Consider the following 26,432-nt stretch of genomic DNA (forward strand, 5'->3'; position numbering starts at 1 on the left):
ACTGAAACTGAATGGTCACATGGTTTGTGTTGCTATAGCATGGGAGAAAAGTGGAGTCCATGAGGGTCAGATTCTTCCACCTGAAGAAAAGTGCACTTCCTACTGAGAAATATTCTGTACAACGTGTCCCCATTAACGGAAGGTTTGACCACAGTCCCACCACAGCACCTGGCACAACCGTGGTTAGCGAGTTATAGGAAGTGCTGCCATTTTCTGTCTACCCAGGAGATGAGAATTCAACATGAAATTGTGCAGGGACAGACTGACAGGTTTGTGGTCCTCACCCCACCCCAGAGTGACACCTTTCAGTAAGTCTTGTCCCCTGAGCTCTGCTGAGTGTTGGCTTGGGACACAAAGCTCATGAAGACACTAGTGTTGTTAGTGCTAAATACACCTACTCTGCAGTTAATGCATTTGGCACCAGCGGTCCAGAGGAAATATCCCTATGTGTTGCATTCAATAAAATGTGCTATTCGTGAACCCAAGCAGCTCTTCTGAATGTGACTCAACTTCAAGTGCAATAGATTGTCTGCACACCCAGTCTAAGGCCCATAACTATGTTTTTGAAATAGCAAAGATGACATTAACTCATCATTTAATTCTCCCTCACAGTATTCTGTACTATGTTGAGTGCTCAGCTACAGTAAGAACACTTGGGCATAGTGTTCCCAGCAACAAAAATTTTAAAATAATTTTTATCACCTAGTATAGATTTTACCAGAAAATCCTATAGCACAATTATTCTAGTAAAAGAGATGCCTTCATGTGAGAGTCAACAGAAATTGTAATATTTGCTTTTCAATGCTTTTGGATGAGAAAACACTAGTATCTAAGTTTGGGAGTACTAGTAGTCAAGCTGTACTTTCAAAAACACAGATCAATACCTAGAGAGGTAAAGAGTAAAACAATGTTTAAATGGAGTTTTTCAGGAAGAAGTCTTCAAAACACATGATGGAAGCTCTAGTCCCTACAAATACTCAAATGATTATTCAGCAAAGTTTTTCACAGAATCTTCTGAGTGAGAAGGTACTTACACAGAGTCCAGTTCCTGGCCCTGCACAGGACCAGCCCATAAGTCCCACTGTGTGCTTGAGAGCTTTGTCCAAACACTTCTTGAACCCTGTCAAGCTGCTGCCGTGACCATTTCCCTGGGGAGCTGTTGCAGTGTGCCCACTCACCCTCTGGGTGAAGAACCTTTTCCTAATATCGAGCCTAAACTTCTCCTGACACAGCTTGAGGCCATTCCCTCGGGTCCTGTCACTGTCACCCCAGAGCAGAGATCAGTGCCTGCCCCTCCTGCTCCCCTCACAAGGAAGCTGCAACTGCAGAGGTCTGCCCTCAGACCTAGGGTCTCCTCCAGGCTGAACAGACCCAGTGACCTCAGCTGCTCCCCTTATGGCTTCTCCTCAAGGCCCTTCCTGTTTTCATGGTCCTTCTTAGGACACTGCCCAACTGCTTTATAGGCTTCTTATATTGTGGCACCCAAAACTACATTGGAGAGCACTGACCCTAAAATGTAGCCCTATAGATACCCAGTAGTTACCAGTGACCAGGCTGATGTAACCCCATTTACTACAACCCTTTGTGCTTGACCTGTCAACTGGTTGGTGAACCATCACATGATGTGTTTATCTAGCTGTCTGCTAGTTATTCTGCTATAAAACAAATTCTCAGATATTCCTGTTTTGATAGTTGCAAAGAGACAGAAATAAGACACCTTCATATTCTTTAGACATGGGAAGATTTTCTCCATCTTTCTTAGATTTATGAAGACTGTAAAAACACATAGCTTGTTCTCCCTCCCTAGCAGGCCACAGCTTTTAACTTCAATTCTTTTGAAGACATTTAGGACAGATACAAAGCTAATTACGGCCTCTGAGCTTAAAAACTGATCAGCATTTGACGAAGTGATTCAAGGCAGAGATGTCACTACCATTCTTTTCTGCAGTTACAGAGAAGTTAACAGTACTATCCTCACAGATTCTGAGGCTTAGGGACCTTAAAAGTGACCTTAATACAGATTAAGCAAGCAGATTAGGCAGATTCAATTTGAAAAAAAGATCACAAGCTCTTCTCCTGAAAGGAAACTTTTAGCAGAAACTTCAAATTTAGGCTCTTGGACTTCCATGAATCTCCTCTTCTGTATTTCACCCCCCCCCACCCTCCTCTTCTCCAAAGAGGAAAATTCAATTCTAAATGAGAAACTATCCTTCAATATCTGTTAGCTGACTTGGCAGTATTAATGCTAAACTCCACAATTTCACTAGGAAGGGACTGGTACTGCTACAGCCTTGACCTCTTCTCACTTTGGACTAGCTCCTTTTAAAGGACAGTATTTTTTAAGGAAGCATACAGAGTATTTTCTTGAAACTCCAGAACCTCCACTGATGATGCCACTGTGACACAGGCATAACAAAATCTGCAACTTAGATTACCTCAAATCCCTTTTTGGAAAAAAAAAAGATAGTGCTACAATAACACACCTGGAATAATTTTTTTCTATATATATACAGACAGATGTAAATCCAACTCTTCTAGACCAATTTTAAACATGTGGAAATGAAACACCTCACTATGCTCCTAAGTATAACAGCAGACTGAAAAAATACAAATATGAGACCAGATAAACAAACAAGCCTAATGAAAAAAACAAAAGTAGAAGATGCAAACACCAAATAAATAGCAAAAATGATGAAGCAAATGGCCAAACTAGAGACAGATTGTTGGTTTAATAAAGACAGGTCAATCAAGATGACTAATAGTGCACAAAACTTCATCCCTCAGCTAGACAGCAAACTCAAATGAGATTCAGCCAACAGCGCCTCCTAGTCCAGGCTCACTTCAGAGCTCTGTGATACATTTGTTAAAAGACATCATTGGAAGAATGTACCCATAACTTCCAAAATCTGTAAAACTCTTGAGCCAGATTAAAAAAAAAAAAAAAAAAAAGAATGATGTCTGGGTGACATGCTGAGATTTTAGTTGAAAGTTGGCATGATACGTGAGAGCTTTTTTTTCCATCTCCGTAAGTCACTATGATATAATATCATGAACACAGCAAACCCCTGCTGTGAAAAATTTATGATTTAGCAACAACTGCAGGAGAACTGGAAAATGCAAGCAAAAGGATTTCTTAATAGAACACTTTCTGCCCCCACTAGCCATTATGACAAATTTTTCCCCCCTGCATGAGCAGAAAAGGTGAAGTAGCTAAGACAGGGCAGGTGGCAGGTTTTATGTTCAGGTGGCCACAACGGCATACACAGCCATGCCTGGAAAGAACTGTGTAAGGGGAAGGATTCCTCCTCAACCTCCTGAGTAGCTGTGCAATCCAACTCAGACTTTGTTTCTTCCTAGAAGAATTTCTATAAACACTTCTTTTCCTTGGGGTTATGGCTGCTCTCACAGCTCCAACATTCTGACAGTGTTCAACATGAGACTGAGCCGCAGTGGAGCTCAGATGATTTGTGCTATGTCCCTGTTCTGCAGGAAAACAATGAGCTGGCAACACTAGTGAAAGCATAACTGGTATTCAGTTAAATAGATAACTATATATAGGTCAAGGGGGCAAAGAGAATAAAATCTTTTAATGTGTCAAAAATACTGATGTTATTTGTGTGACGGTTTTGTGCTTCACAGTGATCTAACCAAACGGATTCACAATTAAAAAAAAAATCACAAGCAGTGGCTTCTACCAGCTGAATACACAGGTACATGCCTTCACTTATGACAAATATCCTGAGACAAATCTCCTAAGGAAACAGAACTAGCAGAACTACAGACATTCCATCAGTGCCTCCAGTAATGACATACATTACTCTCTTTTTATGACATTCTACGTCTGCACTGATCCCAGTATGTTTTCATATGTTTATCTACACAGTGTGTCATCAGACCTGAAGACTCTAATTTTAAAATTACATTCTCTTCACAATAAGAATAGATTATTTCAGGCTATTTACATTTTCAAATTATAATCATGATGCATGAGGAGAGCATTTAAAATTGAATCTTCCAAAATCAAACCAAATTAGCTTTTAAGCAGCTAATACATTCAGCATTTTAAACTGTTAGATGACCAACGCCCTCTCTTTTTTCTTAGCTAAACGCTGACACAAAAAACAAAAACAAACATAGAAAAAACGCCAAAAGAAGCAGAAGGAAATTACTTATTTCCTAAAAAAGGTGTCTCCCAGTTATTTCACCAATCCACCTGGTTTAGTCCTTACACTAAACATGCTTGTTCAGCTAACAGGAAAGATGACATTGTATAAAAATCAATGGCACAAGTAAGACAGTTAAGCTCTTAGAACTACTGTCAAATGACCTTTTTACACTTTTGACAATATGTGAGGAAGTTCTGTCTTGTCATCACTTAGTCATCAATTTAAAATAAAATAAAAAAACTTAAACAACCAATAAAAATCTAGTTTCCAAAGATCAGAACAAGTTGAACTTAGCTGTCATACAACTTAGAAATAGAACCATCTAGAAGATTTATAATGCTAGGAGCTAATGAAGAAACAAACAAAAAAAAAAAACTAACAGAAAGAGAAAAAATAAAAAGACAAAGACACACTAGATTGGCATATAGACCAGAGGCAGATCTTCCCTAAGTTTTTGATTACCCATTGAGAGAAATACAGGCTTTAAAAGGCACAGAAAGGGCTGTAGGAGATTCTGAGAGATCACTTAATCTCCCCATCTGCATTTTCCCAGGATAAAACAGCAACATTAAACAAAAGGTTTGTCCAGACAGACTATCCTCAAACCCCTTCTATTATGCAGATCCCACAGCCTCCCCCCAAAGAATTTATTCCAGCATTTCAGCCTCTCCTATTGTAAAGTTATTCCTAATACCTAACCCACGTTTCCCTTGTAGCAACTCAAACTATTGCCCTGCTTCACCTACAGCAAACTTTACCAAAACATTACTCCTCTGTGGATCATGTTCTAACAAACTTGAAAACACTGCCATCAATCTCCCTCAGTCTCATGTTGACCAGACCAAAACCCTCTAAACATACCATTTAACAGCCTGTATTTTGCAGATCTACATATTTTTTGTTTTGCTTTTGATACCACTCACTGGGTCCTCCATCTTTCTTCACAAACCCTGTCCAAAACCATACTTTACTGCAGCTGAGGTCTGATCAATGGTGGGGAGACCAGCAGAATTAATTAACAAAGCTTTACATAAAATGCTTCTATGATTTTAATTTATTTTTGTCTCCCAACAATGCACTGATACTTCATACCCAGAACCAATCTGCAGGCTAGGCCAAAGGGGCACACATCTCCCAAATCCCTTTCTGATCTGTTGATACAGATATCATCCCAGTGAAACAAATATAGGACATCCCTTGCAAATACAGAACAACCTTAGCAGGACCAAACTCATTCCTTAGTCTGCTCTGAGCACTGGAGTAAAATCTCCTGCATTCAAATCTTGCCCATCTAAAAATCATGCAGAATATAAGTCTTAATCTTTCTGTAACAGTCACAAGCACAAACAAGTCTGAAAACTACATGGATTAAATAAAGGCAAGATACAGCTGTTGAGTAATTTGATTTTTGGCTTCAATACACAATGCCTACCTTTGCTCTTTGCAGAAACTTGGTTAGTGCTCCCTAGGTCACCTCACAGCCAGTTCCCTTTTCACAAGCATTGGGAGAAATCAGACATGTCAGTGAAATTAAAAATAAGATTATTCAGATTTATTTAATCCAAGATCCAATGCCTTCTCTAATGCTTAAGAGTACACCCCCAGTTCTGCATGAGGTGAGGTGTATGTGTGCACATCCACCCAGTCAAACATTTTGAACAAGATGACAGCGTGGCAAGCTGTACTTGATTTAACATGTCTAGACAGCTGTAGGAACACATTATTGAAATGTAATTAGTTTAGCATTCCTACTTTTTGTTATTTCTGTACTTCATATTTTTGCTGCACTTGTATTACGTTATTCATGTATTTCACTTGTTAATACAACTTAACCTTTGATATTTCATCACTTTTCAAGTACTCAGTTCTATTGTCTTGATGTAAACTGAAAGGCTTCCAAAAAAAGCAAAACATGATCCAGCTATTTAATATGACAGTAACTGAAGAGAGATATGCACTGATATTTTTGTTGCCATTCTTATTGCCACTGTTGCTGTTACACACACTTCTCTAGATACCTATTTCTGACTAGCCAGGTCTCTACATCTTCACATCACTTCTTCCTTCTGTCTTGCTCAGAAGCTCGTACCACAATCTTCTCCCTGCAGTCAGAACTGACCTCTCAGACTTGCTGCTTCTATCTCACCCTTGTTTCTCTACCCTCTTTTTAAGCCCTGCTTGCTTCTCAGCATGCTTGACAAACAGGAAAAGAAATAATTTCAAAAGAAAGTTTGATACTTCCAGGAAGCATCACGAAGGAAGCTTCCAGGAAGGAGGAAGGTAATTGAAAAGAAAATAACTGGGAAAGTCTTTTCCCCTTCCTGATTGTATCCCTGTGATAATCTCTTCCTTGTTCCCTGTCAAGGAATAGAACAGAGAATTCCACTGTCTTCCTCATCGCCACCTTCACCACCCTCCAAAACATTTTAAAATTTTTAGTAGCATATTCTAGGAGAGGCAAATAACCCACTCTTCAATTATCTTAATCTCAGTTTAAAATAGAGTGTGAACAGTGTACGGTTTGAAGTCATTTACTACAGCAACACTTGTTTCGTTCAAGTAGGTTTCCTCTAGTAATTTTGACAAATTCCAAAAAGATCTCCACTATCTGCAACACAGATTTTTTGTGTTTTGTATGGATGGCTTCACTTAAAAGTACCAAAGGAGCATATGCAGGCACAAGTGCTGGGGTTGTTTAGAAAGACCTAACTGTGTTTACAGGCAACAAGCCCTTTGCTGATAAATTCTGTCACTGACACAGCCTTTTAGAGCAAGAGAGGAATTCACAGAAATTACATTCAATTTTGTCCTCTGGAAACCCATAATGTACAAATCACGCATAGATTTGAAATCTGAGGTCTCTGCCAGCTGGTTTTATCAATCGCCTTTTGTCTTCCTTGTCTTTTCGACCACTACAAGGATTCTTTATATACAATCCTCAGGCAATGAACATCCTATCCTTAACTACAGCCATTCTCCCTGGTAATGAGATACATGACTATAATTTCCATTCACACAGTTGAGAGTGATCCAGAAAAAGGTACCAACCCAAATAGAGCATGCAGTGTAGTTTGATGTCTGATGGAATGGCTTCAACTCAATTCAATAAACTTATCGGCCAATAATTCTTTTAATCTGTGCTGCATTTATTTTGTTTAAATCAATTATATTTAAACTAGATCCACAAATGGTTATGATGGTAAAGAGCTAAATTTCAGCCTCGAGTTATACCACTTACCAGTCCTAGGTCTCTTTTCCAAGAGATGAGAGAAATTGATTGCATGGAGCAAGCAGAACATTAAACACGACTGTGCCCAACCCATTCAGAAGTAAATGCTGATGACCTAAGACTGCTTAGTTCAAGATTGCTTAGTTGAGGGCTCAGACACTTTTCTTTGAAGAACTCTGACTTCACTACAGCTGGATTCCAGATATCACTATGACTGCTATAGCAGTCCTTGGGGAACCTAATCCCACAGGAGAGTTCAGCTGAGTGTACTTCCAAGGATAGGCAGGCAGTCAAGCGCTTCAGCTGCAATTTCAAATATGAATTACACAAAATATTAGCACCCAGATGGCCTGCCTTTCCCAGAGTGCAGTACTTGTCCTGAAACAGAACTTCAAGCTCTTCAAGAGACTCATGCTTGAGTTCATATCAGTGCTTCAGGTTTGGGTCTGGATACTACTCCAGCTGTAAGCACAGCATTCAGGTGAACAAGCCTTCTTAAGTTTCCATTCAAATTATCCAGCTTCTCAGGTACTTAAGCATACCTGGACCCAAAAGGCTTTCACTTGAGTAACACAGGCCCAAAAGCCACATTTAGACACAGACATCATCTAAGGCACAGAGTTAGGGTTACAATCCTCATCTCGGCTGTAATAAAGCAGCAGTAACTTTACAGCCCACCACAAGCAATTTTCCACTGATGAAAGCTACATTGCACACTGTGATAAAGAAGTCAGCATCTTTACACACAAACTTAATATCCCCAGCTAAATACTACGCCATTGTCCACTTTATCAACAGGACTCTTTCACAAGGTGGTCTGAATTTGGTCTTAGACACTGAGAATGAGACTCACTGCCACCTGAAATTATGTACTCATCTCAAATGATGCCTTTTGCCTAAGGTTATTATTTAGGACTTCTTTCACAACAATAATACAAATATTAGACAATAGTATTACAAGTCTCAAGCTGGAAGAGCACTTCAAGAAAATAAATACCTTGTCAAGAAAATAAATTCTTGAGATAGAGTTTCCCCCTCCCAACATACACAATTCCCTCAAATGAGAAAAAAGTCTAAATTGCAAGAGTCAATGTTCATCATTTCTAGGAAGAATAGGGAATAAAAATTAAATTAATATTACCTTACTAAAGAATATCCACTTGACATTTCATTTCCTGAAGGGAAACAAAATGCACTAGGGAAGTCAACAAACTGTAAACAGTGACAAAGGACGGGACATAATGGAATTAAGTTATAAATGAATACAGTCGCCTCTGCATGCTGAATCACCATTAAAAATCTTCTCCCTCAGCAGTACATGAAGCCAAGATCTTTTTTCCCCTCTAATTTCCTGAACAGGGGAAAAAATGACAACAGACATAAGGATGTCACTGACTCAGAAATCGCAGCTTCACAGGGTATGACCATTTTTGCAGTAATTTTTTGGTCAACATTTGTTCATTCCTTCTAGCATAGGCAATGGACTGACAGAAAAGCACTTTCACATCTCCTATGAAGAAAACCAGACTCAGCTACTTGAAGCAATCAGAATCAATTCTTGATATCAAAGACTTGTATTACAGTAACTCTGGAGTTAGCCAGGAGCCAGGCTAAGGGACTTGTAATGTTTAATTGTGTGGGTTCAATAGGTCTCTATATCCATCTAAACTAACATTTTCTAAACATCATAAAGACTTTCCCCTACAGAATTTTCTGGAAAGCCTCCTCTTATCTCCTTGAGAAATTTTTGCTTTTGGAGCCAATACTCTTTGATCTCAGAAGTTGAGATGCATTTGTCTCAGTCTGTGTTTTCCCCCAGCAATTACATGCTTTGAACTGATTTTAATTCTGTTTGCCAGATCACCATGTTTTTCCAACATTCTTCTTCATTCTGCTGTATATCAATCTCTGTATTTTAAACCATGGAGCTGGGAATTCATTTTTGGGTGAATGCAACATTTAAAATAGTTTCTATAAAAGCACCAGCAGCCTTTGCCTGTCAGGCAGATGTTTATTTCCTAGTGAGCTCAGGGCCATAAAATCTTTTGAGAGTCCAGAGAGAAAAATACAGTACGTTTGGGGGTGGGTGCTGATTTTCTGGCCTCCTCACTTGTGAGCCTTTATAGACACACAAACAATCATGAAGACAGCTTAGCAAGAGAATTGTTAGAATGCCTACAGCAACAGTATACTAAGTGAAATAGCTTGTAGTCATACAGAGCTATTCTGTCTCCAAGGTTTTCAAAGAACTCCATGGTCTTTTATAATTGCTAAATAAACTGCATTCATTTGTTAGTTATTTTTTCAGAATTTGTCACTCTATTTTTTGAAGCAAAAGCAATGTAAATGTGCTGCTTGGTTTGCTAGAGTTAGCTGAATTAATGTGAATCTACATAACTCAATTTATACATAGAATTTAGCCTATTGTTTCCAAGTCTTGCTGTAATCAAAAGTAAACCTAAACTGGCTGTTATGAATCACCATACTGTTCAATAGCAGGAAGAATAATGCTCTGAAATGGCAGTGAGGAAAAGAATGATTCACACTAAAATTTTTCTTTGAAAAGCCTCAGCACTCTTTGACCCTGATGCTGACAGGAACAAAATTTTATCTTAAAGTTTTTAGCTTGTCTCTCAAAAATCCCTTCTGCTCTGGAATGACAGCACCAACTTTGAACATACATGCCTTTGAGAAAATGAAACAACAAGTCCCCAACATTTATACACTTACCCCATTCCCCTGCAACTGAATATGCACAATTTTTTAGGAGCAATACATGAACGTCAGTTGCCATGAGTGACTGAAGCAAATTTGACTCAACATTCCCTCCAAACAGACTATGTTGTAATCACTCAGTTATTCCTTAATATTAGTCTTCTAAGTGTTCATTCTGGTTTCACTCACCTCATTCTGCTGGATGTACCTTGTTCAGAGTGTAGCCTTGAGATCCTCCCTCATCTCCAAATTTCCCAAAACTTCTAGTTGGGAACATTACCACTGTTTAACTCTAATATCCATAAATACATTGATAGGCACAAGTTACAAAGATCACAATGCAATGATCTAGTTAAGACAAGCCAGAGAGAGAACTGCTTTGCTGTTCATGAAGAGCAGCTCCACAAAGCAGTAACAAGAATGGTGGAAAGAGTATCTGACCCAGTGAAGATCAGAGGGAGTTTTTCCTCCCAAGTCTGAACTTGGGTAGAATGTCAAATCATACAGATGTATTTATATGCAACACATATCACAGCTCTGTGTGCACTTTTTAAAGCAGTAAAATATTTGTGCCTTTTGCAGCTGTTTACCCATACTTCCTGGCAGGGAAATACAATTACTATGAAGTAAGTGTTGCTTAATGAAGTCAGAATGGTGCAGTTCCACAAAAAAAAGTTTTAATTGGAATTTCAAAGTGACACCTGGGATTTGCTCAAATCAATCTCTGAAGTCATCAGTGAAGGCAGCACAGGTAATTACATATAAACTTACAGAGGAGCTTCACTAAGTTACCAATGTACTGTGCTGCCAACAGAGGAAAGCTCTTGTTATGCCAAATTTGGAACAGGGTATTCTGTTCAGCCCATCACAACTATAAGTGCTGGGACATTTTCTTCACATTAAGCTGATTTCATGTGTATAAACTTATGTAAAATATGATGTAATATAATGTAGCCACAGTTAGAGGAGTTACACAACTTTCATATTGTTTCAGCTTCATCCTTACACAAGAATTTAAGAGTTGTCCACAGAACCATGAGCAGATCCTAAGAGTCCAAAAGCCATACAGGCATATTTGTCCAAATTCCAGCCACAACACATACAACTAAGACAGAGTAGGGTGCTGCAAGCCCAAGTTCACTAAACCTTATGTAACCTTCACTACTTAAATTCAAGACATGTTTTCATTTACTACCTAAAGTAGAGACAAGTTCTCTTTAATGAATTTTATAAAGAATTTTGGTGAAGACTAAAACAACCCAATCTACCTAGAAGAAAGTAGTTTTCCATAGTACTTAATTTTAGTAGTATTACTTAGCATGTAACTTCAATTGCAAAATTCACATACTTCTCACATTGTCTTCCTGGACAGATTAGTCTTGTTTTCTTTCTTATCCTCTTTTCCTCCTTGGGATAACTTTATTATACAAACACATGCCTGATTTACTTCACACAATACAATTCCAGTTGTAGGTAAAGTACTCTTGAGTTTTTCTTCTGTTCTCAGTGCATTCTGTGGCTGCCTCAGTCACTAAATACATTTTCTCAATGTGCCTCTAAAACAGGGAAGCAGTGGCATCTTCATTGTGCTTATGAGGAACTGTACCCTGGTGAGAGGGTGCACCAAATTGTCTTCCACGTGCAGGCAACACCAGACAATTTATTTCAGAAACAGAAATTTCACTGCTTTCATCTCAATGGGCAAAATGCACAGTGCCACTAAACATTAGCCCACAGACATCTCAGGCTGGAAAATGAAGTGTGTATTTAAATGCATTTTCTGAAGAACCATATAGCAACCAGAAGTGGATAGAGTGAAACTGAAAACTTCCTAGCCTCTTCCTGCTGCAATAAGCAGTTCTTACAATAGCTAAGTTGAAAGGAATTCCAAAAAGACTACATTTAGAATTTGTTCACTATCATATACATTTTAGGCCAATAGAAATCACACAACATTCCTTTAACAAATTTTCTTCATTACTGCATTTATAAATCCAGGGATACAAGCACTGATATTTAGAGGATTCATGCTCAGATGAGTAGTGGTTACTATTTAACAGTGCCATTAAAGGAACTAGTGGGAACTGTCTGAGATAGATGTACCTGAATTACTAAAAAAAAAAAAAACAAAAAACCAAAACTTCCTACTGTTTCATGGACTACCAGGTTGAAAATAGAATTCTATGGCTGAAATTTCTATACTGCTTCCATTGCTACTACTAGAGAATTTTTCACTCTGAGGTTCCAAATATTTAGGCAGATTACAGAAGTGTGACAGTACTTTTAAACAAATAATACATCCCTTGAGAATTACTCAGAGTTTGTATCCCACAGGAGAGAAGTTCAAAATGCTTGACAGTAGAAATGCTACCTGCTACTAGCAGGTAACTCAATTTCACATCCCAGGGTGACTTTAAATGCTGAAATTGCAACCTCAGTGGCTTGCTGAATTTTCAAGCTCTGTTGATGTGATACATAACCTTACAGTAAAATTCAGCTTAAAAGCCAAAAGAATAAACTATTTACTGTTTTTAATAAGAGTACTATACTGCATGTTCTGAGCATTTTCAGAAGCGAAACTGCTTACAAATGCACCAGAGCAAAAATTCCAGAAGGCATCTTGTATGAATTTTAATTGAAAAATGTTTAATGTGATTTAACTTTAATGTTTTTTACCCCAGTACATCCAAAAGCTCATCTGACAACGCTGTGATGGGGCATTTAAACATGACTGATTCCCTATAAATCAGAAGATGCTCAGAAGCACCTGGTCATGTTTGGCAGTTTTCTTCCCAGTGTACCAGTACCCCTCATTTCATTTGTTTCTAGCAGGACAGACTTGTCCCTAAAGGTAACAAAAGACTGACACTTGTTCCAGGTTCAAGACCACCCATTCTATATCACTGGATTGAAACAACCTATAGAAGTCCAGAAAAATCAAAACCAACACCAGCTACAGCTAGAGAAGAAAGTTTACTCTACGGGGTACATTTTTCACAATTGCCAGTCTCTGGCACAGTGTTAATATTTTGAAGTAAAATGCATAGAAATGCTCATAAAAAACCCAACAGAATGAGTAGCTTTGCACTCCATGTTTACTGATAGCTATGAACTCTTGGACAATGCTACCAAGTATTATCTAGCTACTTTTCTCATCTCTAAAGAAATTTTATTTAATGTTACCATTAAAAAAAAGCTGTGAAGCACTTGCTACTAACTTTCTGGCCTCTGATTTTTAATAAAATTATTACATTTTCCTCTTCTTCCTTTTCAAGTATCTCCATATGGCCATTACCAATGCCTCTGCTCAATGAAGTAAGAGCCTGCCCCATTAAATAAGATTATACATTTAAGAGCAATTACAAAACACCATGAGATCATCAGCCACACTCATACATTAGCTAGACAATGAATATCAACCACAAGCATGAACTAATTCACACAGTTCATCTCTAGTCAAAACAGGACTAAGAACTGCATATTTGTAGTTATCACAGGACACCTGACATGAGGTTTCAGACCCTAATCTTACCTCCCCATAGTTAATTCAAACATCGCTAACATTAAAATACTGACAGCTGAAATTTAGAACTCAATTTTTATGAAAACAAGCAGTCTTCTAATCTTCAAGTTCATCCCAGTACCTCCAAAAACCAGAAAGCCCAAACAGATATGGCAGGCCAAGTTCTAGGTCTCCTGTTCAGGCTAGAAGTACATCTGAAACCATGTAGCTTCCAACATCATACAGCTCAAACTGCACTCTGTACTAGCAGATACCTGAACTGCTTCATCAGAAGTTGCTGTCCCCATCTCCCACCTCACAGATCTAGAAAACAGGTAAAACAGGTAATGAGACTGGTTTTTAGGCTGGCAGAGAGCTCAGAATCACAAATTTTGACACCATCCAAATAGCTTGCATTTTACCTCTGAGTCAACACTTATGTCATGGCTGACCTTATCAGGCCATAGAAACTCTTTTTACTACTTGTCCTCTGGCTGTTTTAGGGCTCACAAGCTTTTCAATAAGGGTAGAATGTTTTACTAACACACTGCTCAATAAGGGGCTTAGAATTTGATAAAAACCAGTCCAGGCTTCAGCTCCTGGTTTTCCTTCTCCTAGTCATGTCCCTCAGAGCACTGTAAGTAACAGTGGGACTCAAGCTAGAAAGAGCTAGAAGCACTGGTTCCCTTGCCTTACAGCTATAGAGTCTTCTCCTTATGCTACCATAGAAGGAAAAAAACCAACTCACAGAATCCATCCATTTAGCGGCAGTTTGATACTTGTGAGTACCACTGAGTGCATTGAAGGTAGAATGACTTAAACAGCCTGAAAAATGGAGTCAAAAGGAAAGATGGGGTTTTTTTTTTTGGTCAGAATCCAACCTGGAACAGTCACACCAAATACTGGAGAACTATAAAACCTGGAATTTGTAAACTCTTTGACTAGTAAGAGTCATGACAGATGATCACAAACCAACCCCGGTGGCCATTAATATTTTATTTGAAAGAAAACAACTGCTGACTGGAAAAAAAGCAGTATCATATTTACAAAAGAGACTACTGCTTGATGTTGACAGTGTGACTAAAAAAATACAAATTTTTCTGAAACTTCTAAGAAAGGGAGATAGTGCTTTGCAAGAAGTATACTTCACCACTCTGAAAATGTTAACTGAAAGACCTCCAGCTGCCCACTGCTCTTCCTATTAGAGCCAATAGTCTCATTTACCATCAACAAACCTACACTTGAAGAAAAGGAAGCAGGGACTTGCACTGAAGTGTAAATGGACAGACCATAAAGATGAGCAATGCAGAAATGCAAATATACACAAAGGAATTCTAGGTAAAGATTTAGAAGGCAAGTCTCTTCCCTAGAACCTCAGCAGAGCATAATTCTTTGTGCTACAGCAAAGGAAGTCTGTCAGGAGACTAAAGGTCTCAATGTTAATCAGTCCATTATTCAGCTGCAGGAACTTTTCTCCAAATCAAGCCAGCAGACGTTCTGTAATACCTAACCCATAATTCATCAAGCTCTTAATCTTCTAAGCCAAAACTTGTCCTCAAGCTCTGCACACAATGGGGCATGAGCCAAGGCCACAAGCTGGGCACCTACACAATCTTTTTATTATAAATATGAAGCAGAAACTCTCAGGCAGCTCCATACTGTGCAGAAGTTCATAAACACGTAATAAATTAAATATAGAAAAAAATAGTCACCAATGAGACCACAGTGCTGAACTCCAGCTTTCCAAAAAGGTATCCATCATACTGACACTGACTACACTCATAGATGTGCCTATTCTAGCAAAGCATTCACAAAGCACCCTTTTCTGAAGAAAAAACTATTATCAAGAAACAACATGATAGATTTCCGACAGCAAAACAGATTCAATTGTTTTTCTCATCCAGGAAATCTGTTTTGTTGCTGCACAAAATGCAGAATATTGGAGCATTTGCTAACCTAAGAAATCTCATGTAGAGTTGTTTTAACCTTTCTCTGTCTTCAAGTGTTACTGCAGAAAATTTCAATATCTTTAAAAAAGCAGGGAGTGGGGGCTTTGTGGGGGGAGAGAAGGGAATATGCTTTTTGTACTCACATCGCAAAGGGGATGCAGGTTGATCCTGGCCCAACCTCAGTGGTAATGAGCCCTCAGTGGACTGCTCTCCTGAAATCACTTTTTTTACTGGATAGTATTTGGGCTTAATCACATATTCCTGTGTTTGGCCATGATGAAGATTCATCATTAATGTCTGAGATGAAAGGGGTATCATCCTGTTTTGGAAAGAGATAGAAAAGACAAAACAATGTAAGAATTAATAAATTAGACTTAGAAACTACTTGTAAAAAAATTGAAGACACATTCAACTATAGTCCAAATTCTCAAAATACAGTTTGGGAAATCTACTACCTTAGAAGTAAGCACCTGATTTTCCAAGCATTTAGCACCATCATTGTCTTGTCAGCTCAAACTCCTAAGAAAGACAGACTACAGGGATTATATAACTTTCTTTTTGACACGGCAAGAGAAATATCATGGACAGTTCAGAAAACAGGAAGGAACAGGGAAAAGCCCTGATCAAAATGAGTTACAGCTCAAATTTGTTAACACAGAGCTTTCCAGACAGGTCAGAGAAGCAATAATGCGTTCAAACCTTATTCCATTTTTTACAATTCTCATTCCATGCAAGGTATATTAAGTAGAACCTGAACCCATCTGACTTTCCCCTTCTGTTCCCAGAAATCATTACCTTTTTCACCATATCCCTCTAGCAAAAGAGCAAAGCACTGCTCCTCTTCCCCTTTTTCAGATATTTCTCACCTAATCACAAGGTTTGTGTCCCAGAGTCACATTACTTTGCCCATCCACTTTCTCTTTGCCTGCACTATTGAACATCTCTGACAAATGTCCCATAACCACATGGCCTCCTTCAACAACAAAACCATTTTCCCTTCCTGTTAAACAAGAAGATTCCTTCAAGCTAAGGAATCTCTCACCACTAATCCTGACTCATATGTTTAGATTCCTCCCTATGACCTCAGCTTTTCACTGCACAAGGCCGTACCAACTTTCAACAACAACTCCCTCCTCTCCCTATCAAAAAGTCCTTGGTTATTTAGCAACCATCAGCAGTAGGAATAATTTCTTCACTAACAAACTGGCCTTCACTCTTCCAGCAATTTATAAGGCAGCAGATTGGGCAGCTCTTAGCTACATGCAATGAAACTGCAAGCTGCTTTGGGGCCCAAGGCTGAAGAACCCCACCACCTAGCAAGTAACAAACCTACTAATAACACACCTTCTAGAGTCATAGCTAGTGCAGATCAGACTGTAATGACACACACACCCTGGAGAGCAGAATTAATTACTAACTTATAACAGCGGCTATCAGGACTACATCATCCTTTGCTCAACTGTTGAAGGCATACAGAGTGGGATGCCGTAAGCCTCCTTTACTGCATTCTCAGCTGGGAGTATGTAACTAGTTTGGTCTTCAAAAATGGAAAAATGGGAAAAAAGTTATGGGATTTGAAACAATCATCCCTCAGAGCCACAGTTCTGCAGGGTAAATAACTGTCCTCTGAGAATAAGTCATGGACCCTATATTATAAAGGACAGCTGAGCAGCACTTCCCCACAGAGGTGAGAATGCAGAGTTTCAGCTAAGAACTTAGATGACTACTGCATTGTTTTCTGACATGTGGAGCCTGAGCCAGCCCCTATCTCCAAAGCAATGCCTAACTCCTTGGTCATGTTATTCAAGATGCTTAGAAACTGCTGTAGCCAATGGATTTGTGGTTAGAACAAACAATGGGGTTTTGTCCTACACAGATGCTCTTTTTCTCAAACTGATCCAAGTTAACAAGAGCATTCATTAATAGTGACATTCTAAGCCTCCTGTGTAGAACAGAAACATAACTGCTCAGCTGTCTCCAAGTCAATATTTCTAATACAGTACTTACACAGTCTCATTACATTCAGTACAAGTCCTTTTGCCAGACTAAGAGAAAATATTGTATTTTCTATGTTGTCTTTAGGGTTCCTACCAGAAGATCAAAAGACAGTCTTCATTGGTATTGGAGGTCAGGCTTGGAATCCAACACATTCTGATAAGAAGTATGACCGAAAAACCTCAGCCTGAGATAAAGCTGAAGTTGTTGCCTTCACTACTGCTTACATATGAATTTAATTTCTTTGAAGAATCACTGCAATCACTCCTGCACAACTTGTTTTTTTCTAATGGACCCCATTTGATGCCTACACATAAGGACATCCATTTCTGGTTTTGCACTATGCTGAATGTAGAAGCAGGACTTAACAGCAGAGGTCAAAATACTAGATACAGATGCTGCCATTTAAGTGGCTGAATGTTTTCTGTTAAGGTTAAAATCAGTTGTAAAGCATTACAGAATCCCAGAATGGTTAAGGTCGCAAGGGACCACTGGTGGGGTCAAACTCTGCTCAAGCAGAGTCTTCCTAATGATCTCTAATTAGCAGTCCCCTAATTACCTTTGCTGCCCTCTGCTCAAACCCACTCCCAGAGCTCCATATTTCTCTTGTCCTGAGGAGCCAGGACTGGACTCAGCACTGCAGATGTGCCTCACCAGGGCTGGGCAGAGGGGCAGGATCAGCTCCCTTGACCTGCTGGTGCTGCTCTTCCTAATGCACCCCAGGATTCCATTGGCCTTCTTGGCCACAAGGGCTCACTGCTGGCTCATGGGTGGCTTGTTGTCCACCAGGACTCCCACGTCCTTTTCCACAGAGCTGCTTTCCAGCAGGTCAGACCCCAGCCTGTACTGGTACAGGACTCTTCATTTGCCTTTGAACTTCAGACAGTTCTTCTCTGCCCATCCTCCAGCCTGTCAGGATCCTTCTGTACAGCACCCTGGGGTATAGCCCAGAGATATCTTCCCAGTTCTGTGTCATCAGTGAACTTGCTGAGGAGGCATCTACCCCTTCATCCAGGTCATTGATGAATGAGTGAACAACATGGGACCTGGTAAAATGTTCTGCCATTCAGACAGAATGAGAACCACCTCCCTGTCCACTCCTCCAACTAGGTTTGCCTATGAGGATGTTGTGAGAGACAACACAGTGTCGACTGTGTCGAAGAGCTTGGTGAAGTCCAGGTAGAAAATATTCATTCCTCTCCCCTCATCCATCCAGGCAGTTTTGTCACGGTAGAAGACAATTGGGTTGGTTGAGCATGATTTACCTTTAGTGAATCCATGCTAACTACTCCTTTCTGGTCTTCCACACACTTAAAGATGGCCTCCAGAACAAAGCACTCCATTACATTTCCAGAGATTGAGGTGAGGCAGTAGTTACCTGGGGACTCCTTCTTGCCCTTTCTGAAGGCTGGGGTGACATTTGCTTTCCTCTAGTACTCAAACATCGCTTCTGACTGCCATGACCTTTCAACCATGACCGTGAGTGGCCTAGCTGTGATGTCTGCCATCTTTCTCAGCCCTCGTGGATGCAACCCATCGTGGCCCATGGACTTCTGGATGTCAAGTTGGCCTAGGTGATTTCTAACCCAATCCTCCTTGACAAAGTGGAAGTCTTCCTTCCACCATTCCTTTTCCCTGGTGTCCCAGGTCAGAGACTCATAAGGGCTGGTCTCGTCAGTGAAGAGCGACAGACAGAAGGCATTCAGTAATTCTGCCTTCTCTGTATTCTCTGTTACCAGACTTCCCACTTAATTTAAAAACAGGCCCACATTTTCTTTAATTTCCTATTTGTTATTGATGTATTTGCTTTCTGTACTTGATATCCTTGGCCAGGTTTTTAACGGGCCTCAGCCTTCCTTGCTGCATTTCTGCATACTCTGACAACATCTCTATTTATGTTTTAAATGTTCTGTCCCTGCTTCCTTCCTGTGTATCTCTCACCTGTGCTTGGGCATTGACAGGAATTCTGTCAATCATCCATGCAGGTCTCTTGCCCACTTTGCTCAATTTCTCACTCATCAGGATGCACCATTTTTGAGCCCAAAAAAAATCCTTGAATACTGACCAGCAGTTGGAAGGTTTCAACTGTCTCAGATCCTTCTTCCCTGAAGGCAAATTCCAATGATATTTGTCAAAAAAAAGTCCCTGAATAGACTAAAGTTAACTCTCTGGAAGTCCAGGGTTGCAATCTTAATTGCTGCCCCTCTTCCTTCATGTAAGATACTGAGCTCCACAATGTCCTGGTCACTGTAGCCACGGCTGCCCCGATCCTCGCATGTTCAACAAGGCCTTCCTTGTTTGTCCATATTAGATCTTTTTATTTTATTTACCCTTCATCTTGCCACCCATCCAGCCTCACAGAAGCCCAACTGTTAGCCCACTAAGTCCATCATAACACTCATAATTATATAGAAAAAAGTTTGAAATAATTTAAAAAACCCAACAAAACACAATGCCACACCAAAACCATGAACACTCTATGATGGAAGGTAAAATCTTAGCCACTAGAATTCACAAAAGTTGCCTTTTCCATCCTTCCTAGGTATTATAAATTTCTTCCTTAATTTAGTTTGCACGTTAATAAATTATTGCTAAGACAGGTTTGTTTTCCAAGAGTGGCTTACTCAGTACAACACACAAAAGCCGTAAACTTTATCAATCCAATTCTTTAAAAGGAAAAACCTCCACATGATGTGCAAGTTGTTAATTTGTTTCAATGCAGACTAAACCACCTAATGTAAATCACCAAGTTATCTGCTTACAATAATCACACAAAACCAAAGTTAAGATTTGTCTAGACCGTTTTTCTTAAATACTTCTGCTCAGTTTGGATCAAGTTGGTATATAACTGACATTAGCTTAATAAACTTGACAAAAACTTTCCACTGCTGAAGTGTACGCCAGGAAGATAAACAAATGTCTAAATGCACCTTCAACAAACAAACAATATGAGAAATACTAATAAGGTCACAAGAGCACTGCAGAGGAAGAAGAAACATTTTCAGCTATCATACAAAAGAAAGCTCTCCTGCTTGATAAACCAGAGAAAGAATGTGATGTATCAAAATAACTCTGGCAAGCAGAAATAAGATCGACAACATTTGGCATGAAAAGTATTGTCTAGACTAAACTAAGACAAATCTCACCCAGGTTGCTTTCTTTCTTTTATTTACTCTAAGCCTGATGCTCCCATGCCTGGCTCCTAGCTAGCAACATTTTCAGAAAATATGAATTGTTAACACAACTGCTTTCATGCAAACAAACAATTCCTTCTTCATTACCTCCTCCCAAAGTCACAACAAAAAATCAAAAGGAGAAGAAAACCAGTGTTTTCTAAAACTATGAGATAGTAAAGAAAATATGCAGGCCAGTTCAAAAGGCATGGAAATAGAACTAACCCCCTATCCCCACGTAAATTGTTAAAATTCAGTTGCTAGTTCAGCCTGACCTTTGCCAGCTGTTTCCTCCTTACACTGCTTCTCTGATATATATATATATATATTTTTTTTTTAAAGATACATGAAAAAGTTTCACTTCCCAGCTGATGATGAACAGATGGGATTTCTCCAAAGCCCTTTACAACATCATACCCATCATCAATCAAGGATGGCCTATTTCATAAGGTCCTACCAGTAACCAAAGATGAAAGAGAGAAGCATTCAGCTTTCCTTTATTTTTACCATTACAAAAGATCTGCAAAATATTGATTTTATGTGCAAACATGTATTTTTTGTACATATTTAAAAGTCCTGTCCCTGAAATACAATGCAAACACTGCAAAACAAGCACTGAGACCTGCCTGTCTTACAGTAAAAACCCTACAATGTTGCATTAATATCTTCTTTATAAAACTGCCTTGATTTACATCTTTGCAGTATATTTTTCCCCAGGCAAAATTTTGCAAAGACAGTAGTTTAGATATTATGTAATAGTTTTCAAATAATACCATCAAGTTATTAATTCCTACTTTTTTACCACCTAAAGAGTTAGAATATTATTTACAATACAAAAAATATCTTCTTCGATTATCATCAAATTGGTTTGTAAATGAGGTAATACAACAAATACAGCAAATTTCAATAGAGACATTTAATCTACACCAAGATATAAAGGGTAAAAAGAAATTCAAAGTTGTTTATAAAGGTTCACACAGAAATGTGAAACATTAACTTTTATCCACAAGTACCAGTTTTGCCCCTCTTACGTGCAATTTCTGTGGTAAAAGCCTTGTCCAAGACACTTTCAGGGATTATCTAACTCCTAAGTGTTTGCTCATAAAGCTAGCCCTGTATTTGCAGGCTCAAATGAATTGTTCATTGGTTTGATCCCACTTGCCAGCATAACCTGGTGTAAGAGCAGAACTAAAGCTCTGTGAAACAAAACTCTCTGAAAAGAGCCCAACTGACTCCATCAATGCACTTCATTTTTCACATACAACACAAACTGAAATGTGTAGATTATCAACATTCTTCCAGATCTCGAAAGAAATACACTGAGTTTTCCAGAATCACAAGCAATGATTGGTTTCCTAGATGTCAAAAAGCAGAAAGAGCTCTTAAGGCAAGAGAAATGTATCTCTTGGTTAAATATTTGATGCAGAGCAACATTACAGATGCTCAGTCACACAAGCTGAAGGAAGCTACAGTTCTTGCAAGTTACGCAGCAGCAGGCAAGCATTCCTCACGTAATGCAGCATTCAGAGATTAAATCTGAAGAAGAATCCTTCTGTAAAAATTTAAACTATAAATGGTAATTCTATCAGTAAAATAAAGGGAATGTTTGCCTACTGCATCTTTTCATTAAAAAGAGATATTAAAAGTTTGCCTCACCCTACTCCCAAAGTGCCATCAAAATACAAGTGACACCAATTAAAAAAAAAAAATCTTCTTATAGCATTAAGTCTTAAGTACCCTAAACCAGCATCAAAGAAAGAGTATGCATGAAGGCTAGAGCAGTCTGAGACAATGATGAACACAAACCACCTGAGTCTAAATCTCACAGTAACAGCAATTCACAAACTTTTCATTTCACCACGCACCAAATGAACAACTAAGAGCCAGAAATTATTTGTTACCTCATGCATACTTTCACTAACACTTAAGCAATGGAGCTCTTCACAAATCCAGATGAATTAATTTGACATCTGGATTATTCTATATAGATTGCCAGCCATACATATATCTTCAACTTTCCAGACACCTCTTATCAGTAAAGTTCAAGGAGGCAAAAAAAGAAAAAACTCCACAACAGAAAACCTACATGCACTGCTGACTTGTTCTTGTTCCTCTGCTTTTATTGGTTAACTCATATTTTGGGGTGTTTTGTTGTTGTTTTCCAGGACGCTACATTGATAATCCTACAGTCAGGTAAGACATTTGTCACTATCAAATCCAGCTTTTAAAAGAATGGCTGCTAATGCCACCAACACCTGCAGTAAGAAATTGCCCTCCAAGCATCCACTAAGTTGCAGCACTGAGTCAAGATGGAATTTGCTAGTTAGCAGCAGATTTACTTAACCACAGCACTGTATCAGTTCAATATACTGTCTTCAGTAAATTCATCTATGTTTTTCCCTTTCCTGTTTTACACTATATTTTCTACAGAAAAATTGTTTTTGTTTCCACAGTACTAGTGGCATGTCACACTGACAGTGTGTCATAAAAAAATTACTTGGATCAAGACATATTAACTAGTGATATTTCCTAATCTGTCAACTCATGAGACAGACTTCGGTATTAGAAAAGCATGTTGAAATGACAACTAAAAATGGAAACAAACTCCCCCAATGGATGTTATACGATTAAGGCAAGTGAGCACAGCTACTGCAAAGCAAAACCATGCATCACTAATCTACTCAAATTCTTGAGCACGTTAAACAAGAGACAAAGAGCCCAGTAGGTTGATGTAATTTATTTGAAATTTGAAAAGAACTTTGAAGATTTATATTAGAAGAGACTACTAAGAAATCTTAGATTATTAAACAGTGCTGTAAGCTTTAACTGGGCAAATATACGGAACATAACAGATTCATTTTCTTGACTATATATTAATTATCATATATCCTTTTGAAATCTGCTAACATATACATGGTTTGATAATACCTCAGTTCAGGTTAATAAGTAACTTAAAACTACATGCAATTTTATTACAGTAGTTCAGAAAACCCTCCATTATTATTTTCTCTTCCGGATTAGCAATTATATTCACACAAGATAAATGCTTTCTGGGAATACACTTACATCCTTGTCTGAATTAAGCAGAAATCTGTCATTTAGGAATATAATACCTAAATAAAATGCTAGTAAAGAACTGAAAGCCTTGGCCTATATTTGATATTCTGTCACGTTAATTCATGACTACGAAAAACATAAATGTAAAGAGCAAGTAACTACCCCATCAGGTTTTTGCAAAGACACAGATCGATTAGCAATAAATGTTTCCTCACTGCTTGTTATGTTTAGAAAATGTTTTACAAGTATGATCTTGCTGGTATAAACCAAGTTTCTCAGGAGGAGTTAGATATAAAGGGATACATCATAGGTTTATAACCTCTTTATAAATTAGACCTGTGAACAAGTAGAAAAATATACAAATCCCCAAGAAAATGAATGGTGGCTAGAGAAGAAGAGACAAAGACTGAGTACCTGGACTGCAAAGGAACTGAGCACTGATGAACAGGACAGTGTGCATCAGAAGCAACCAGCACGTGTCACACACATTAAGTGATGTCCATGATGACTGCAGCCAAACAACCAAGAGACTCTCACATCACCCCAGTCAAAGTCTCCAGCATACAAAATTGGATCAAAAGATCAAAATTGATCAAAATAAGATCAAAACTCAAAGCATTAACTGAGGTGCAAAGAGCTTAGGCAAAATAAAAAGGAAGGCTTTTAAAGGCAATGATATTCACAAAGCTAAGAGTGTCCAGAAAGTGCACAGGCAGGGAAAAGGCTGACTCTGATTCCAGAGAAAACTCTTTAGGGAATACATGAGAGAAAGACACAAAATCAAAACTGAAATTGAAAATTAACTGCAGTAAGTTCTAGACTAAAAAAAGAAATACTTTTTCCACATAATGCATAATTAGAACTATGACAAGATATAATTGATAATTATTGCTTTCAAGAATGCCAGTGTAATGGTTGATGAGAAAACCTCAAATTTCATTGAGATCACAGAAAAAAAAGTCAGAAATCCTTATGCTTAAGGCTATTTGTTTCCTAACATCATAAAAAATGTAAACATACCTTACTTTTCTCCTGGTAAAGAAGTGCCAGGTGTGCAAGGTGGAGCACTTTATCCCTCTGTAATACATTCTGATTTCTAACATAAGCAACTACTAGCAGATGTATACAATACTGACTTTGCCCAAGTACTAGACACAAGAAGTGCTCATAGGAGAAAAAATTATGTCTTTGTGTTTGAGTGGGAAAATGGTTACTGCACATTAAGAATCTTAACCACATTTACTGAAGGCTTTCTAAATTTACTTGACAAGAAGCATAATTTATGATGAGCAAGCCTTGAAAATTTCCAGATTAAATCCAGACTCCATCTTCTGTATGTGTATTCATCAGCAGAAGCTTCTTCTGGTATATGAAATCAGCAGTAAGAAGCTCCGACAGACTGTACTGGCTACAGGATACACTCCCTGAAACACCATAGGGGCTGCTCTTCCTAAGCTACAACACAAAATTTAGCAATCCTCAAGATGGAGGGTTAGAAAAACCCCAACCCCAAAGTTTATCCAAGTCCTCCACAGCAGTCACCTAAATTCAAGTGATGAAACAATGGCAAGCTTCCTACCACATCTGGGAAGTCTGGAAATGATGCACGACAAGAACAGAAGAACACGTTGTGCTCTACCCCAGAGGGTGAAAAGATTAGTGGTGAAAAGTTTTGGACATAGAAGAAATATTTGCATTAGGCCAAGAATACTTTTAACATCTACGTTTTTAAATGCATAACTACTTTCTTAGCTGAACTAGATAAACAACTCACATGATCTATTTCTTCATACCACAAAATTGAGCAATAAAGACTGTCCTTCATATTAAGTCACCACCAAAATGGAATGCTTCCAACTGTGAGCACAACCAGAGAAAGGGGGGACAGCAGCAGCAGTTGCACTTACTAGAAACCTAATTTTGGGGTAAAGGAGCTTCCAAACCTTGAGACATATATACACAAATAGTCTGATCGTAACATCACACAGAAAAAGATTTTCTAATTAACCAAGACAGTAAACTTATGCAGGATCAGAGGGCAGCAATTTCAAAAATTGTTAGTGAATTGCAGTTTGTTCAAATTCAGCTAAATAACATGTTGTTCACTAAAAATACATATATATGAGTGCATTATAAACATGTGTTCATCATCATGTATATTCATAAAAATAACATCCCGAGAAATAGCGTGGTTTTGCCTACATCCTTTTTGTGTCAGTACAAGATCCCTGATGTAAAAGGGTCACTTCAGCAGAGCTAAAGAACAGACTAAAGCTAACAGAACTGATAAAGCATTTATTCACTGCCATGACCTAAGAAATTTCTCTGCAGAGAGAACCTTGACAACAGATTAACAAAAACCAACATGCTTTATTTATACTTCTATTAGAGATACCATAAAAAATAATCAAACTCCACCACAATGCTATTTATCAACTTATCAAGCTTGTTTCATAATGGAGACCAGCTATGGTAAATCTTAGCTACATGACTAACCACTTTAAGGCTTAAAAGGAGCACTTGAGGAGTAATTCTGTATTGGCTTAGTGTCCCAGCATCAGGAGAGATACAACATACTCCTTTTCATTCCAGACATTAAAGAAAGAAAAAATAAGTTTAGTAAAACAACAGTAGCTGCCGGTGTAT

At 38.5% G+C, this 26,432-nt stretch overlaps 1 protein-coding gene across 7 annotated transcripts in view; it reads right to left on the bottom strand.

Moving 5' to 3' along the window:
- The window catches only part of LTBP1 (latent transforming growth factor beta binding protein 1), a 188,988-nt gene that overhangs the window by 125,392 nt on the left and 37,164 nt on the right, over positions 1-26,432 (bottom strand). For all 7 annotated transcript variants that reach the window (XM_064708730.1, XM_064708727.1, XM_064708729.1 and 4 more), the window contains one exon: positions 15,705-15,880. In XM_064708730.1, coding sequence (XP_064564800.1) covers positions 15,705-15,880 — 176 coding nt within the window. The remainder of the gene's footprint in view (positions 1-15,704; positions 15,881-26,432) is intronic.

This window comes from Zonotrichia leucophrys, chromosome 3, assembly GCF_028769735.1.
Source record: "Zonotrichia leucophrys gambelii isolate GWCS_2022_RI chromosome 3, RI_Zleu_2.0, whole genome shotgun sequence".
NCBI classification, from domain to species: domain Eukaryota; kingdom Metazoa; phylum Chordata; class Aves; order Passeriformes; family Passerellidae; genus Zonotrichia; species Zonotrichia leucophrys.